General features: G+C 31.4%; 1 protein-coding gene across 2 annotated transcripts; it reads left to right on the top strand.

Annotated features, from left to right (window-relative positions):
• The first annotated feature begins 1,591 nt into the window (after nucleotides 1-1,591).
• LOC129220315 (uncharacterized) lies at nucleotides 1,592-16,899 on the top strand. 2 transcript variants are annotated; one of them, XM_054854715.1, is made up of 2 exons: nucleotides 1,592-1,759; nucleotides 13,729-16,899. In XM_054854715.1, the coding sequence occupies exon 2, from the start codon at nucleotides 13,824-13,826 to the stop codon at nucleotides 16,410-16,412; it is 2,589 nt and encodes an 862-aa protein (XP_054710690.1). In that variant the 5' UTR covers nucleotides 1,592-1,759; nucleotides 13,729-13,823; the 3' UTR covers nucleotides 16,413-16,899. The 2 variants fall into 2 exon arrangements, with proteins under 2 accessions (XP_054710690.1, XP_054710689.1); XM_054854714.1 differs by lacking the exon at nucleotides 1,592-1,759 and adding an exon at nucleotides 5,410-5,468.
• Nucleotides 16,900-17,475: the final 576 nt, after the last annotated feature.

Here is a 17,475-nt window from a genome sequence, read left to right as displayed (position 1 = left end):
TGCTCTCCAAAAGTTTGATTTTATAAAACGGCAACTATGATTTTATTAAAGGAAAACCTAATATGTTTTGATATAGAAATGATTCTGTTCTTCCAGATTTGATTCTATAAAGCGGCTGATTTTATAATCCAGTGATTTTATTAGTGGCGGGCACTGTACTTGTACTTTTGACTAGTTTGAAATTTAATAAACAGAATAATGCCAACAATAATCTTGCAATAAAAATCAAACAAATTGTGAACTTTCCTTTTTAGTTTCATTATTTCTGGCGTGAAAATACTCTTGACGTTTTTTATGAAAAGTTCTGGCTCTTCTAAAATATCCCCCCCCCCTCAAAAAAAAAAAAAATCCAGTTTTATCTGATTGTTTTTAGTAGTACAGATTTTTCAAGATGCCACACTGATCACAGCTTGAAAATTAATATTTGAAAGGAATCTCCCTTCCGAAAAAAGAAAGGGTAGTGGTGGTGTCGGATGTTGATAATGTAATTATCATATGAATGGAGGCTCTTGGACATACTCATTTTTATTTCTTCCATGCAGATATTACTTAAAAAAAAAAGCTGTCAATTTTTTAAAACTCAAAAAACGTTTGTCATTTTAAAGGTATGTAGAGGGATGGGGAGAGGGAGGGCCATGTGCACTCCACATTTTTTGAGGGCAGGGCGATCAAAATCCATAATTACATTATGTTTTTAAAGTCTACGGAGGGAGAGTCAATTGACCCCCCACCTCCTGATCCTCCCAAATGAAGCCAATATAAAATATATGACAGAAATGAAAAGGGGGGGGGGGGAACATGGAAAAAGAACAAAACTATTTCCCCCATCATTACAACTAGACTACATATACTATATACATTAGGCTATATTTTCAGGAATTTAATCTGTAAAAATAATTTTGCTACATAAAAATAAAAGAGTGAATGAAAAAATGTTGTGCTCATGGAGAGGGATAAAGTTAAGAAATCTGCAGGCAACGAGAAAAATGAACGGTCCATTTATGTAAAAACAAAATACGGTTTCAAGATTAAGTATTTTTTATTTTCGAATGAAGGAGTAAATGAAACATTTTCGAGGTTTTATCTTCCCTTTTCATAGAAACATGAGTTTGAATAAAGTGTCTGCAAATGTCAATAGTTTATTTTCTAAAAAATGATATTTTAAACGAATGTTAAAATTGTTATCAAAAATCTTAGTCGGGAAGATGTAAATTGATACATGAAAAGAAATGTATGAAATTGTCAATGCATTGGGAATAATTTTTCTAATAAACCCAGAACTGTTTCTTTGAGAAAGGGGGAGATAGCAACAGCGTATATAATTTCATACAACTTTAAAATACATAAATATGAAATGTAGAAGAAAACAAACCGAATTTAGCGCCAACAAAAGTTAGCGCCACCACATGACCGGCCTGGAAAACCGACTGGAGGATTCAAATTGAAGTTTGAATGGCACTGAGTTGTACAAATAGCCCAAACTCACACCCTAGCCACATGAATCCTTCTTGTACTTACTCCAGATATTTTTTTCTTTTTAACCTACAAAAAATGTAACTGTAACCAAGCATAAGCAGTCATCAAACTTAAAACTCGGTTGTCAACGTTATTGAATATTCCTTTTTAAATATCCACAGATTAATCCTTTACACATTTTGATAATAGTTAATTGGAGTAGAAAATATAGAAAGCATGTTAATGACTTATTTTTTGAAGGATTTACCGTTTCAGCATCTGCATCAATAAGGAATTTATTCAGGTATGACATATGGACAAAGCAATGTTGTCATATGCTGTGCAGTAAAATTCGCGGGTATTGTTTTTCAAAAAACATTTTTGGCGATTGCTGTTTCATTTAATTTCCTATCCCATAAAATCCTTACTGAATGCATGATTCGGAAAATATTTGTTCGCGAAGAACATGTTTTCGTATTTATATTTAAAAAAAAATCTCACTCTTAAAAGTGTTCCAACTTTTTAAGAAAGAAATCGGTATTAAATTAAAGCAATATTTTAACGCATGTATTGGCATGCAAAGCTTTTATAGCTATTGTGTTTTCATGACAGTTACATGTTCGCTTTAAATCACAATTCTTTTAGTATAAGACAATGCATTTTTTTAATTATACTTCCATAGAAACACTGGACGCTTAGTGAAACGTGAGTTATTTTATTGTTGCTAGGACTCTTCTTCAGTATCATGTTTTGCGAGTCAAATGTCCTGTTTACAAACCCTTTTTAATGCCGAAATTAACAATCTGTTTCATCTACTACATCTGACCGTCTTTAATAGTATTTAAAATGGCACTATTTGAGAATTATTATTATTATAGGCAATAACATTCAACTTTGTGAATTGTAAGCTAAAACTTAAAAATATGCATTATGTTCTGAAATTTGAAATTGTATGAAGTCTTGCTATGTGTTGAAAATTTGGGTTTTAACTGATTTGTGATATCTTTATAGATGCTGTGTTTGTTTATGGGCCATTTTACAGTATTTTGTCCAAATATAGAGTCTGAAACATCACTTTTTTTGTTATAACTATTTAATTTACTGTTTGATCAGCACATTGTTTTATTTTGAGTTTCTTTTCTGGTAGGATTAAATCAGAGTAAAATTTTGTGCTAATCAAACAGTAAATTAAATAGTTATGGCAAAAAAAGTGACATGTTTCAGACTCTACATTAAAAAAAATGTTTGTGAAACGGATCTTAGAAGGAATCGGGGGGTGGGAGGGGGTGAAAAGTTTTTGACAGTTGGTGGCTTTAACTGTGGTTTTTAGTCAAGTCAAAAACCTCTTTTTGATATTTCTAAGTTGAAGTTTGGAATGGATAAATCCAAAACTAGAGATAAACCTTTTCAGATGATTTTCTAAATCCTTTTCACCAAACCTACTCTTGCTGATCTGAGCTATGCAGCTTCTAAGATACATTATAGATGCACGCTTAAAAAGCCCTTAAAAAACTTATTTTTTATGAATTTGGATGTATTTCAAGTTATTAGTTCAGTTATGAGCAGATTTTTTTTTTCTTAGTTCACAACTAAAGTTAATAACTGAAGACTAAAAATAGTATTAGCCAAATCCAAAGTGTTTGAATAATTTATAAGTACCCATTTAATGCTGATCAGTTTAATTTTTCTTTTACTCCAAAGGAAGAAAAGGCATTGATTACGTTAGTTAACAAAAAAACTTAGTTTGCATTCTGGTTTTAAATAGACAATTTGTACTAATTTAAGGTCTAGAACAACTAATATGGTAGTGGATTTTTTTTTGAATTAGCTCTTGTTTTCAAGATACATAAAAGTCCACTGGAGAAAGATGCACAACAACCACACATTGATTCAAAGGTAATGTTAAGGGGGGGGGGGGATATCATGTACAATAATTGTTATTAACTAAGTAATTAAACAATGTAAATTGTTTTGGAAAGCAGTGGTTGCTTTTTGGCTCATTGCTATAAACGCTTCATTTTTTATTATTTTTTTGTATGTCAAAGAAAGACCAACTCTTGTTATAGTTCAGCAGCATTTTGGTGAGCATTAACGCAGCCCAATGACCCTGATATCCGCCTCCCATTGTAAAGATATCTTAGTGAAACCGTTCCTTATTCTCATAGCTTTAGTTTTTAAACAAAATATCCTGGAAGAAGTGAACGAAATAGAATTTCAGAGACGCATCATTCATCAATTTTCACAGTACTTCAGCAGGGATTGTTTGACCAACTGTTTTTAGTTCTCGTCTTCTCTGCTGCTTAGAAATACTTGTAATGTACCCTTCCCTGTGGCAGAATTTTATTTTACTTTCTGCGACAAATTTTCTGGACCGAATTTCTTTCTGCAAGAATGCTCCGTGAAGTAAAAAATTAACAAACAGGCAAACTTAAGTGCAATTCATTTCAAAAGTGAAAAAATTTATTTATTAACAAATGTAGCATAACTTCTCGTTTAAGTAAATTCATTTATACAAAAACGAAAAGCATTAAAACCCAGTATCAGGGTTTCCAACAGATTTTCAGTTTTTGCTACAGAAAAAAAGGGACCTTATATATACAATTATATTAACAACATGGTAACAGCAATTGGTAAGTGGAGAAAAAATTGAATCTAACCAAAAACAATGTAAATTAAATGCTTAGAAGCTAGCTGCTTTGCCCAGTTCACCTTGAAAATAAAAATTGTGTCAAGTGACCTATATTCAACAATCAGGCTTAAATAAATAAATAAAAAAAATCATGCAAAATTTCCCTCCCAAACAATGATCACAGATATTAAAGTACTTTTAAGCAGGGTTCCCCGATATATATCATGATATATATCCAATATTTATTTTGAAAATATCATGATAGTTTGATATTTTCGATCAATTTTTTCAACTACAGTATTTTTAATATAAAAATGATGTTAATCGTAGTAATATTGTTGATTTATTATTAAAAATAACCAAAAAATTATGTACTATATTTTTATGAATTATTAATGCATGATTTATATAACAAATAGTATTCCTTTTTTACTTTATATTCATAAAATGATTCATAATGTAGCAATTTTATATTTTTTATTTCTGAATCGTATAACTGTGTAAAAGTAGCTTACAGAAGAAAGATGAGTGAAACAGCTAATGCTAAATTAACTCCATCAATATTGATAGAAATGTAAAACGAAATATAAGATATAAATAATAAAAAGAAGCGTTAATTTTAAGTCTACATATTGTAATAACAATGTAAGAAAATGAAGAGTGATTTGAGGATTCATTTACCATTTTGAAGACTTGAGTTTGTGCTGATTGAAAATATCGGATAGAAGTCAAAATTTCCGATACATATTAAAATACCATATTTTCGAACCCTGCTTTTAAGAAATTGAATCGAGAAAGATGGATTTAAAAAGTAACCATGGAAACACAAAATATAATAAGTTTAAGGAATTAAAATGTGAAAGAAAATGGTTAACAATTTGAATGGAAATGAGATTTTTTGAAATTCATTTAAAAAGACTTGTAACTTTTTTTCCTTTTGAGATAGAAGCTTAGTTTTTGGACCATAGGTCGAAATGGATCTGGAGTAAAAAATATCGCTTTTTCCAATGGTGTTAAAAAGAAAACTGTGGGACAATTCCTTCACTTTCTATTGATAGATTTAGTGAAGAAATAGTGCTTAAATTTCAGCTAGGCATAAAGAAATTCGAGCTAAAGACGCAAATAACTTTCGCGGTAATTAAGGTAGAGCATTGAAACAAATTGCGTAGAACGCAAAAAAATCTATTCTTTCCAACGATATGTAATACTAATATATGCAAATGATTTTTCACCCCCATAATTTGGGAATTTATGTGAAACTTCGGCCTAAATTGGAATAAAAAAAGAACTTCTCATTGATTTTTTATTTTTTTTTTGAACCGGTCTGCAAACCTTTCCAATGCTAAAAGAAAGATACTGTGAAAATTTCACCAAAATCAGCCAGGTAGTTCCCGAGTTTTGTGTGTTCAAACAAACAGTCGCTTTTTGGAGACTTCATTTTATACTATGTAGAGACAGACTGGGGTGGATACAGAAAACAGTTTTAGGGGGTCATGCTGAAGAATGACTCCCCCCTCCCCCCTGCATAAACCTATGGTTTAAGGGTAGGGTAGTTCTCAAAAGGTGGGAGCAAACACAGACTTCAACTTTGAAGCTTCAACACCAAATAACTTTCATTTTAATTAACTCTAAAATTTTTGAGGTAAATTATAATGCTGTATAGAGACAAGAATTGACATAAATTATGGAAAAAAAGCTCTTCAAATGCCCGTAAAAAAATATTTTCTTTGCTAAATGGCACAATTTTGGACATACCAAAACGTTAACTGAGCAAATGTACCATTAAAAAAAATTTTTTTTAAATTATTTCCATACGTTTCAAAAAAAAAAATTAAAGGCCTGAATCTTACACTGAATAATTTTTTGTTAATATTTTACACAAATAACAAAAGTAAAGACAGATTATTTACTTTGTAAACGATTTTAGAAAAAAGTAAGTTTGAAATTTGATGCATGTCCAAAAGTTACGATCTTTACAATGCTATTATTTGAGAACTAAGTATATGATGTTTTCGTTTTAAAGGTATTTATCGATCCTCAGAATCAGTTTTTAATTGTTTAAAAGTGTTTTCATAAGCTTTTATGCAGTATCTTAGAAGAAAAATAATTTTTCTTAAACATACATGTGAGATGTCCAAATGGCGTTACGATCTTGACGCCGATAATTCTGTCCGTTTATTTATAATTTTTTTATAATCCGCTGTCTTCTAACATCAATAAAAAAGATTATTATAATGTTATCTTCTTTAATCCATAGGTATTTTGCATAATTAATACGTTACACATTGAACAATACATAAATTACAGTAGAAACATGGCTGTTTATGATCGAACGAAAGCCATTTTGCGCGAAAATTGCCAAGCAAACCTCCGTTGGCGACAACACAGTATACGATAAGCTAAAGGTTACCAGAGGGGGATTCCAGTTTGACAAATGTAGTTAATCGTCAGCTGCACCAGTTTTGGCGACTTTATCACCTGCACTAGCAAATTTTTTTTTCCCTCGCTTTTATTATTTTAGAATTTTTTTTCTCTTCTTTCTTTTGGAAACATAATTTAACGATCTCCAAATAGAAATACGAATTTCTTTTTTCAATAATTTTTTTTTAGACATCGTTTTAATTCTTATGGCATTAGAAAATATATTCATTATTAAAACTGATGTCACTTTTTACATTCTTTCTTAAAGTATATTTTGTTTAGTTTTCCTTTAAAAATATATATGTCTTATTTATTTGTCTCTATTTTTATTCCTTATTTGTCCCAAAAAATCAAACTACAAGTTTGTATAATTATTTCCATGAAGCCTTTTTCTACCTTTCATCAACTTCTTCAAAATCATTCCAAAACTTTATTATATGTAAAGAGCAGTATGTATAGCCATTCAAGTACTTCATTACTATCCTCTTTATCATTAAATTGCAAAATTCAAAAAGTAGTAAATAAAATTTTCATTGGAAAAGTTAAAAATCAGATTAACAGTTGTCAAAAATGGTGAAACTTGCATTATGATGATGTCCAAAATCCGTTACCTACAGGACAACAATGTCCAAAATCTGTTACCTAGAGATTGCTAGTTTAATTTGCTAATTAACAATTTTTACAAATACCTGCTGTCTTTTTCATGTTCATATATTGTGTTGTAGGCATGCATACTATAGAATAAAAGCAAAATTGATATCAAATTCAAAAATTTTGAAATTGCTCAAAGTTAACTTTTTTGTTCCCACCTTTTTAGAACTGCCTGGTACAAAAAGTTTCTGGTATTGCTTGAGGGTCAATAAAAATCAAAATATCGGTCAGGAATACGACACCTAGTTGAGGATAACACAAATTAATTTTATTAGCCATGAAACAAAGTAGTAATTCAAATATTTACTTTCAAAAATAACTAATGAATTGAAAAGAGACTAACTGTTTACATTTTATGCATAAAGTGTTTGAACACAATGTGGACGGATATTGTTGTTTGCGGTTCGGCGGGGGGGGGGGGGGGGGGGGGGGGGGGAGTACCTGCCACCGGTGTAGAGATGTGTTAAAGGGGGGAGGGGAGCTGATTGCTTAAACAGAGATGCCTCCTCTCATATAAAAGTTTTCAGTCTTAACACTTATCAATAGTTCTTAATGCCAGAAAAATACAGATGCAAAATCTATTCAATATTCCAAGAAATAAGATCTGAGGAAAAAATAATTTTTATTCAAAATATGCATACAGCTCGGGGGGGGGGGGACTTCCCCAGGGGGGGGGCGGCATCAGCATTTCATTTGGGGGGTCAAGTTTGTTAAATATGTATTACCACAGTGTGGTCCGAAACATACATAGCTAACAGGAAGTGGTCATAAAATCTGTTAAAAATAAATAAAAATTAGTGTTTAGAAACAATTAAAATTTTGATTCATTTTCTAATAAGTTATCATACAAAACATCTTGATACAAAAGTTTTTATACCTTTTGGAAAAGTTTTAATGCATGAATTTTTGGAATTCGGAAGAACAGGGAATCGTATTACTAATCTACTAAGTATCCAGTGTCATGCTGTTTTGCCAGTACAGCTAAACAGAAAAGATGGTGAAAAAGCTCATGCCCTTTAGCATGTATGAATTTGTTTGAATTTTTTTGCCCATTGTGCTTCAAAAATAATTCTCTAACCTCCTGAGACATAAAAATCTTTCTGATCTGATTGGAATAGTTGAAAAATAATTGAAGCCTACAAGGTTATGTGTGAAAACACTTTTCATATCTTGCTCTTCAAAATCACCCAGGCAACTTAATTTTTTATCATTGAATAATCTAGTCTCATCGGCACTCTCAGCTTCAATGAGATGTCATCTGCCTCCAGCTCTGTTATTTACTATTCCAGATTGATGAGTACATAACGAGGACGAAACTGCAGTCTCTGGGTGTGATAAATGGTCTTTTCGGTATATTGCTTGTAATTTTTCTTGCCTCATGCTAAAAATTTTACTCATAATTGAAACATATTATTTTTCATTTACAAAATCCAACCCAGCACAGAAAAATAATTATCAAATCTTGTGTTAATTTTATTCGAAACCAAATCTATTACTTCATACAAAATATTAAAAAATCAATGTTTGACTTCACATTATCATGTGGATTTTCCCAGTGGCAGAAACGCCGCGGTGACGATGTCGCTGACAATGAAACCCTCTCGTGCGGACAATTCTGTCCGCGCTAAAAAAATAAAAGTTGTCCAGTTGTCGGTAGTGGGAAAAACAGCTGTCCACAACTGTCGGAGACAAAATGAACTGCTAACGTAGGGAGAGAATGATCCTACATGTTATTGTTCTTCTTCCCATTGATTGTCTGCGCACTTATAAACCAAAACAAAACAATCTTTTTCAAATTGTTTACTGAAAAAGCAAATCTGAAATCAAAATAACGCATATTTCTGTGTACAACAAAAAGTCAGCACATTTCTGGGATGCAAGCAATACATAGCTAACACAGTGAATAACTTTGCTTGTTTGTTTTATTGTTTTATCATATGGTTAGCAGTGGTGTTGTTATAAAGTTCTCTAAAAATGCAGTGCAAGAACTTTTTTCCCCTGCTAATGACTTTAAAAAAAAAAAAAGCATTTTTCAGCGCATTGAAATGTGATTGCTTCAGATACGGTCACCAGCTTTAAAATTATCCCCATTTAGTGTCTGGTGTTTAACCTTTATTCATCCTTTTTTTTTTCGCGACTCCGAATTTTTCGGTGAATATGTCAGTGATATTAATAAAATTCAATATGCACCCTTGTTAAATGGTAATTCTAAAATTCAATTATTTTAATAAACTTTTATTTACCGTTTTTCTACTTTTAGTGCTTTTATTTTGAAAAATGCAATCTGATATGAGAATTTAAATTTTACTCTTTTTTTTTCAACCTAACTTTGCTTTATATGGAGGCAAATAAATGAAAAGTATTAAAATCATCATTTCAAGATTTTGAAACGAAATTCTGTTTTTGTTTATGAGTCAAAAACTTAAATGCTGAGTAGGATTTTAGTTTTGCTGCAACTGTTGTCTATAGATATTAATGACGGTTTCTCACAGGCTTCTAAAATGCAACTCTAAAACAATTTTTAAAAAATTAATTCTTTTATGAGCCGTTTTTATACCTTTGGAGTCTTCACTTTAAGAATTGCAATCTCTTTGCATCCGCTTTGAAAACTGAATTTTTGATATTTAGTACGCTTTGTTAAGAGGTAAACAAATCAATTCTCCTTTTATTTTTATTGAAATCACGAAATTTATAAGTTTTAAACGAAATTCTGAGAGTTTTAAGAGTTTCAAGAGTTAAATGCTCAACCACTGCTTGAATTTTATTTTTTTGTTTCAATTATTTAACGGAAATGAATATTTTTAACGGAAAAAAAAATATCACAAAAACACCCGCGTTGAAATTTTGTTTTACAATCCCCCCCCCCCCCCCACGCAAAATTATTTGATTTTTCACAAAATGAATTGATTTTTCATAAATAAAATGGACCCTGTGAAAAATCCTGGACGGTCTCCTGTTCAATAGCCAACGGATGTCTGCAAATGTCAGGTGCCCACCAAGGACAGAGGGGTCATCAGATTGCACCATTGAACTTTTAGGAGGAGGTAATTTGAGAAAGATTTTGGTCTCAGTTTTTTTTTTTTGGGGGGGGGGGGGTGTCTTGTTCTTGAGAGGGGGAGTGCCTCAAAGAATTTAGGGAAGTGCGCCATCGTCTTTGGGAGAAAGGGAGAGTGGCACATCCTGCCTTATTTAAAAAATAATTATTAAAAGAAGACTCAGTTATTATTTTTTATATTGAAACAACGCTCGAAATTTTTCAGAGAGATTAAGAAGTTCTAAAAGCTTGTCGCAGACAGCTGCAAAACTTTCTGCCACTGGGTGGATTTTTGTCGCTTTTTTTCTTTTTTTGGCCTTTTTAAGATTGGCTCGGAGGAAGGACTTTTTGAAAAGTTTCACGCCTGATTGAAATGTACATCTATGTAAAATCTATTTTCAGTTTCAATTGTAGATGGAACTGTGGCTTGAATAGTCCGAAAATTAAGGGTAGCGGATTGAAGACGTTGATAGAGTAAAGCATTTTTTAAAAAATTTTCTCAATACAAATTGAATAAAAATTCAAACGAAGTCATACATGCTAAAGAGCATGAGCTTTTTCACCAATGGAAAGAATTGTTTTGTAATGATTCTTCCATTCGTCAATTCACTGCTTTGAAGTTATCGAGAAATGTTTTTATGGTTTTAACCTTTTAACTCTTGAAGATCGTCTTGTGTCACTCCGAGATTGCATAATTATAGAGCCCCATAAAAAAAAGGTATTTGTTGATATGTTTTTTATTCAATAAACACATGAAGTTTTAAGAAGTTTCTATGAAAGCATATAATGCATTGAGCAGCTGAAACGTGTTTCTAGCAGAAGAGAGTGATGAACACTCATTAAATAAATATAAGGGAAAAGGGGGCACATGTTAACATTGTATGTTTTACCAGGATAACGTCAATGGGCAGTTCTCAAAAGGTGGGAGCAAACACAGACTTCAACTTTGAAGCTTCAACACCAAATAACCTTTCATTTTAATTAACTCTAAAATTTTTGAGGTAAATTATAATGCTGTATAGAGACCAAGAATTGACATAAATTATGGAAAAAAAAGCTCTTCAAATGCCCTTAAAAAAATATTTTCTTTGCTAAATGGCACAATTTTGGACATACCAAAACGTTAACTGAGCAAATGTACCATTAAAAAAAAATTTTTTTTAAATTATTTCCATACGTTTCAAAAAAAAAAATTAAAGGCATGAATCTTACGTCTGAATATTTTTTTGTTAATATTTTACACAAATACACACAAACTAAAGACAGATTATTTACTTTGTAAACGATTTTAGAAAAAAGTAAGTTTGAAATTTGATGCATGTCCAAAAGTTACGACCTTTACAATGCTATTATTTTGAGAACTAAGTATATGATGTTTTTTGTTTTAAAGGTATTTATCGATCCTCAGAATCAGTTTTTTAATTGTTTAAAAGTGTTTTCATAAGCTTTTATGCAATATCTTAAAAGAAAAATAATTTTTCTTAAACATACATGTGAGATGTCCAAATAGCGTTACGATCTTGACCGCCGATAATTCTGTCCGTTTATTTATAATTTTTTTATAATCCACTGTCTTCTAACATCAATAAAAAAGATTATTATGATGTTATCTTCTTTAATCCATTGGTATTTTTTGCATAATTAATACGTTACACATTGAACAATACATAAATTACAGTAGAAACATGGCTGGTTATGATCGAACGAAAGCCATTTTTGCGCGAAAATCGCCAATGACAAATGTAGTTAATCGTCATCTGCACCAGTTTTGGCGACTTTATCACCTGCGCTAGCAATTTTTTTTTTTCCCCGCCGCTTTTATTATTTTAGAATTTTTTTTTCTCTTCTTTCTTTTGGAAACATAATTTAAACGATCTCCCAATAGAAATACGAATTTCTTTTTTCAATAATTTTTTTAGACATCGTTTTAATTCTTATGACATTAGAAAAAATAATCATTATTAAAAAAGATGTCACTTTTTACATTCTTTCTTAAAGCATATTTTGTTTATTTTTCCTTTAAAATATATATGTCGTATTTATTTGTCTCTATTTTTATTCCTTATTTGTCCCTATAAATCAAACTACAAGTTTGTATAATTATTTCCAAGAAGCTTTTTTCTACCTTCATGAACTTCTTCAAAATCATTCCAAACTTTATTATATGTAAAGAGCAGTATGTATAGCCATTTAAGTACTTCATTAATATCCTCTTTATCATTAAATTGCAAAATTCAAAAAGTAGTAAATAAAATTTTCATTGGAAAAGTTAAAAATCAGATTAACAGTTGTCAAAAATGGTGAAACTTACATTATGATGATGTCCAAAATCCGGTACCTACAGGACAACAATGTCCAAAATCTGTTACCTACAAACTGCTGATTTAATTTGCTAATTAACAATTTTTACAAAACCTGCTGTCTTTTCATGTTCATATATTGTGTTCTAGGTATGCATACTATAGAATAAAAGCAAAATTGATATCAAATTCGAAAATTTTTGAAATTGCTCAAAGTTAACTTTTTTGTTCCCACCTTTTGAGAACTGCCCCAATCAAAAATTTTTTAAAAAATCTCAAGTAATGGCAGTACTAGCCCTACTTCTTAACCAAACTTTCAGAGCAAGGATCCAGTTTATGTTCTTGTGGTGAGAGCTTCTTTGTTTTTAGCAGATATTGACCGTATTTTTATCACTGTCTTCTTCGTGTAAAAACATATTTTAAATTAATCGATCCATTATATGAACATTTATGTAAATTTATGCAACGTTGAAATTTTGTAATTAAATTAAAAATTCTTTATTTTTAAAAAAAAAAATTCTAATGTAGATGACATGGCACTTGTGAGCACATGTTTAAGTTATGTGGGTAGGGGAAATCCTGATCACATAGCTTCGAGTACAAAGAATAAATTCAGTGGTAATAGTGGAGTGACCAGACACTTTGTTCCAAGAGGGCAGGTATTAAAACATTAAAGTCTTACACACTTAACAGAACGTATTAATTTTTTACTGGCAATATATGAGCTTCAGATAAAAATTACTGTATGGAATATGTACCTCATGTAGACACATGTTAGAAAAACATGCTTCATTTCACTTTCGAAACTTCACAGAAAATTATGAAATAAAATGAGGTGTAGCCTTTTTACAGATTTTCTGAGTCAGACACATAATGCTAGATAGCGTTATGTTTTAAACTTTTAACACTATGTTGTGTTATTCTAAATTTTAACTGTACAATTAAAATTTTATGAAAAAATTTAGAATTTTACCGCAATAAAAATATTGTCATTAAAATAATCCTAGATCTTTGTTGTCATACTAAAAAAAAATATTTCAATAACTTCTTCTAAACTTTTATTGTTTGCAAAGAAACAGCATCAGAAAATCACACATGTAATGGCGGAATATGGACCACTAAGTAGCTAAGTGAAGTCTCATTTAATATAAAAAGTACTTTTCATGATTGCACATTTTAATTATTTTATTCAGGTATCAATGTAATTTAAAACATGTCTCTTTTTTCTGTTTATTTAGTTGGATTGGAAAAAAAATAAATAAATAAAGTAAAATCAACTTTACCATCAAGAACTTACTGAAGTATTGAATTTTCCCATCTGCCACTGTTCAGTATGAAGATCATAAATTTGCATTTTGAGGACAATGATCTCTTCAGCACCGACATAGACAAAGAGAAATTTGCTTTTTTACAATCACATCCAGATCTCTTCAAGAAAATGTGGATATCACAGGGAAAGACATTTTGGCTGAGGTTTCTACTCACATTTGAAACCGCATTTTATGATTGCATTGATGTTGTGACGCTGGCAACAACACCACAGAGGATATTTAGTTTCACTTTTATTTGCATACATAAGCAATTGGTTGAAAAAAATGCTGAAAAAGCAAAATTATTTATTGAGCACTTGATTATTGTTATAGTTCATTTTCTAGAGTTTTTCTCTGAAGGTGAAAATTCCGAATTGGAGCATTTGCCTCGCATTTCTCTGGACGATCCCAAAACAAAGGATGCCTTCACCAACATATTTGGTGCGTCTAAATTTGACGACGCACTGCCGGCCGACATAATATTTTCAACCTATTATTTATACATGAATTTTTATAATGCTGTTGCATACCTTTTGAAAAGTTGGATTTCAGAGCATGAACTGACTCCTGCAGAAGAAAAAAGTATAGATAATCAGGTGCTGTACTGGATGCCAGATCCAAACTGGTTGAGTGACAATTTCCGTCCAACTTGTTTTAATCGTTACCTTGCAGACCATTATAAAGATAAATTGCCGAAACTGCTGCTCACTTGTAACATTCATAACACTTTTAGCAATCATAAAAAATTAGACTGCTGTGAACGGTTTCAAAATGATTTGAATATATTTAAAGCTCTCAAAAGTTCGAAAGAAAACGTGGAAATGAAAGCATTCGGTGTGATTAGACCTCTGATTGAGAGTTGCAGTACGCATTCTCACTGTCGACGCAAAATAAGACATGATGCAAGTTGCACAGAGCCTTTTATATGTGAAGGAAGCAAACTTTGCTTACGAAGTTGCGAGACGAATCTCAAAGATGCGACATCTGACGAAAAAGCAAATAAAGAATTTTGGAATATATTTTCGGCAGAGATCTATTCCTGCAAAAAAAATAAAAGAACTGTTGCCACCTTAGCTGAAGCACACAGCAAAAACATTGAAACATTTGTACATTCAGCACATGAACATCCTTTAGATTTTTTAGATCAAAGTGCTAGTTATTTTGGGCCAGAAATGCTCAATTCTTATCATCAGTTCCAGAAAAAAATTAGCATAAAAGCACGCCTAAAGAAAAAATTGTCGAAAAAACAGAATTGTTCTCCGAATAATACTTTTAATTTTCCTTTAGAAAACTTGGAAAATCCTGTGTTTCAGATGCTGTTACGCGAAAAAGCTCAAAAGTTGATGAAGGAATACTTGCGTCTTGATAAATGCAAATTGTTTTACGAAAAATTAAAAAAAACTGCCAATAAAACTATAGCCAAAAATAAAGAAAATGTTTTGCCAGATGATTGCACTTCCTTTACCACGGTCGGAGTTAGTACAAGAGATGTAGTTTATGGAACAGTAGTTCAGTCCTCTGATGCTTCTGATTCAGGCTGTGTAGCCTGTAAGTGTACAGTTCCAGTGGTGCCAACTGAAAAAAAGACTAAATCTAAAAAAAATAAATCACGGAAGAAAGATAAACAAGCTAAAAAGGTGTCCTCTGAGACTAATAAGGAGCTTCCAAAGTGCCAACAAGAGCCCTCCGAACTTACTATGAATAATAATGATGGTGGCAATGAAGTAAAAAATGCAATAATACAAAACCCTGATAAACTTTCAAAAATTGATGTAACACCCAAGCAGAAACTTGCAGCTGATCTTGCTGCAAATAATAATGATGGTCCCAGAGAAATAGAAAATGCAACAATACAAAATCCTGATGATCTCTCAAAAACTGATCTACCAGAGCAAAAACTTAAAGCTGATAAGCGTTATATTGATCCCTGTATTAGAGCTGCAATAGAAACCGGGTTAGAAAAGTTTTTAGAGCTCCTGGAAGATTCGGACAGCAGCTTGGCATATACGGACCACAGCTTTGAGTCTTTGGAGCTGAATAATTGTGAAAATGATGTGCCTTGGGATGAACCAATAACGGATGAAAATAATCATGATCTGAAGACATCACCACAAGCATCTGGAGAAAATTCGGTGAAGACTGAAGAATTGGTTGGCGAAGCTGCGGAACTTCCTAAATGTCGAGAAGTCCAAAATAATGCAGTCCCTCCTGAGGGTAAAAAACATATTGAAAGGAGTAATGAAAATAATGTGATTGATGCTAAAAATACTGTGATACCAAATGACAGTGACAAGAAGGTAGAAGAATTTTTAAAATTAATCCAGTCAGAAAATACTGTGATATCTTGTAAAGTAGAAAAAGATGCAAAGGAATCCTTGAAATCTAGTAACATCACCAAGGAGTTGGCCCCTGGGATTGCAAAGCCGGAGAGGAGAACAAAACTCAAAATATGCGCATACTGTCAGGCCCAGGAACCGAAGCGCAAAACGTACAAGATATGTGCTCGTTGCTACGAGGAAAAGTTCCGGGAACAGCGTTACTATTGCAGCTTGGATTGCCAGTTGGAAGATTGGGAGGAAAGACACAGGGATGAGCATTTAAAAAAAGTATAAAGATTGAGAAGATTCTTATTGTAATCTTTTAATATTTACAAATATATATATATATATGTGTATATATATTTATATGTGTGTGTTGTGTACATCTATAATCAGGGTACCGATTGATATCAAATATGTTGATTTTTTACTGTTTTTCTTTTATTTTGACCTTAAGTTGATTTTTTATTAAAACTGTTGAAGCTGCGAGAAGACCTAAATGGAAATGTAAGAGGCACAAATAATTGAAACAAATTGCTTGCAAGTGTTTCAAGTCTGCTTACATTCTAGACACAGATTGTGTTATCATCTATGATGATAAGCTGCACTTTTTCTTACAAAAGTGAGTTGTGTATTATTTGCTTTTAGTTGTAAAGAATTTATTTATTTTTAAATGTATGTAAAATTGTTTTTACATATTATATAACCTATGTGCTATTTTATGTTTTGCAGTGAAAACAACTTTGTTCAATTTGTTTTATACCAGTGTTTATTAATTATTGAAATTGAAAGAATGCAGACAAATAAATTTTTTTTAATAAAAAATAAAAGTTTCTTATTTTAAGATTACATTGAATTATTTTTCAGATTAAATTGTAAAATCTTTTCCTTTTTAGAAGTTCAATTAACTTTAGCAGTTGTTACATATTAGTGTCGAAAATCCTTTAAAAAAAAAAAAAGGAAACTTCCTGCAGAGCAGTGGGTATGAAGATATACTGGCCTGCTTAATATAAAATGTAGATTAACATAAAATATGTTTCTACATAAACTTATTTGCATGTTATTTAGGTGTTTTTTGGCTCATTTAATTTGTATAATGGAGCTGACTGCTTTAATTTGAAATTCAAAACATGAATCCGATGGTGCATTCTACTGGAAAAAGTTATTGAAATATAAAAAAATATGAAATGGCTCAGTTGACAGATGATCAATCACTGGTCCCGTGGACTACTGAATTCTATTTTCTGGTGGTTTGAAACAGTTTCCCCGTGGTCTTGGACTAGTGGAAACTATCGATTTCTAACACTATATTATATTAAATCAGTATGCTTCAGAACCTGCAAATGCATATTACACG

This window comes from Uloborus diversus, chromosome 4 (genome assembly GCF_026930045.1).
Source record: "Uloborus diversus isolate 005 chromosome 4, Udiv.v.3.1, whole genome shotgun sequence".
NCBI classification, from domain to species: Eukaryota; Metazoa; Arthropoda; class Arachnida; order Araneae; family Uloboridae; genus Uloborus; species Uloborus diversus.
This window is presented reverse-complemented; position numbering and strand designations above follow the sequence as displayed.

Coding starts and splice junctions, on each gene's coding strand:
- LOC129220315 (XM_054854715.1), top strand. CDS start 13,824: ATGAAGATCATAAATTTGCATTTTGAGGACAATGATCTCTTCAGCACC.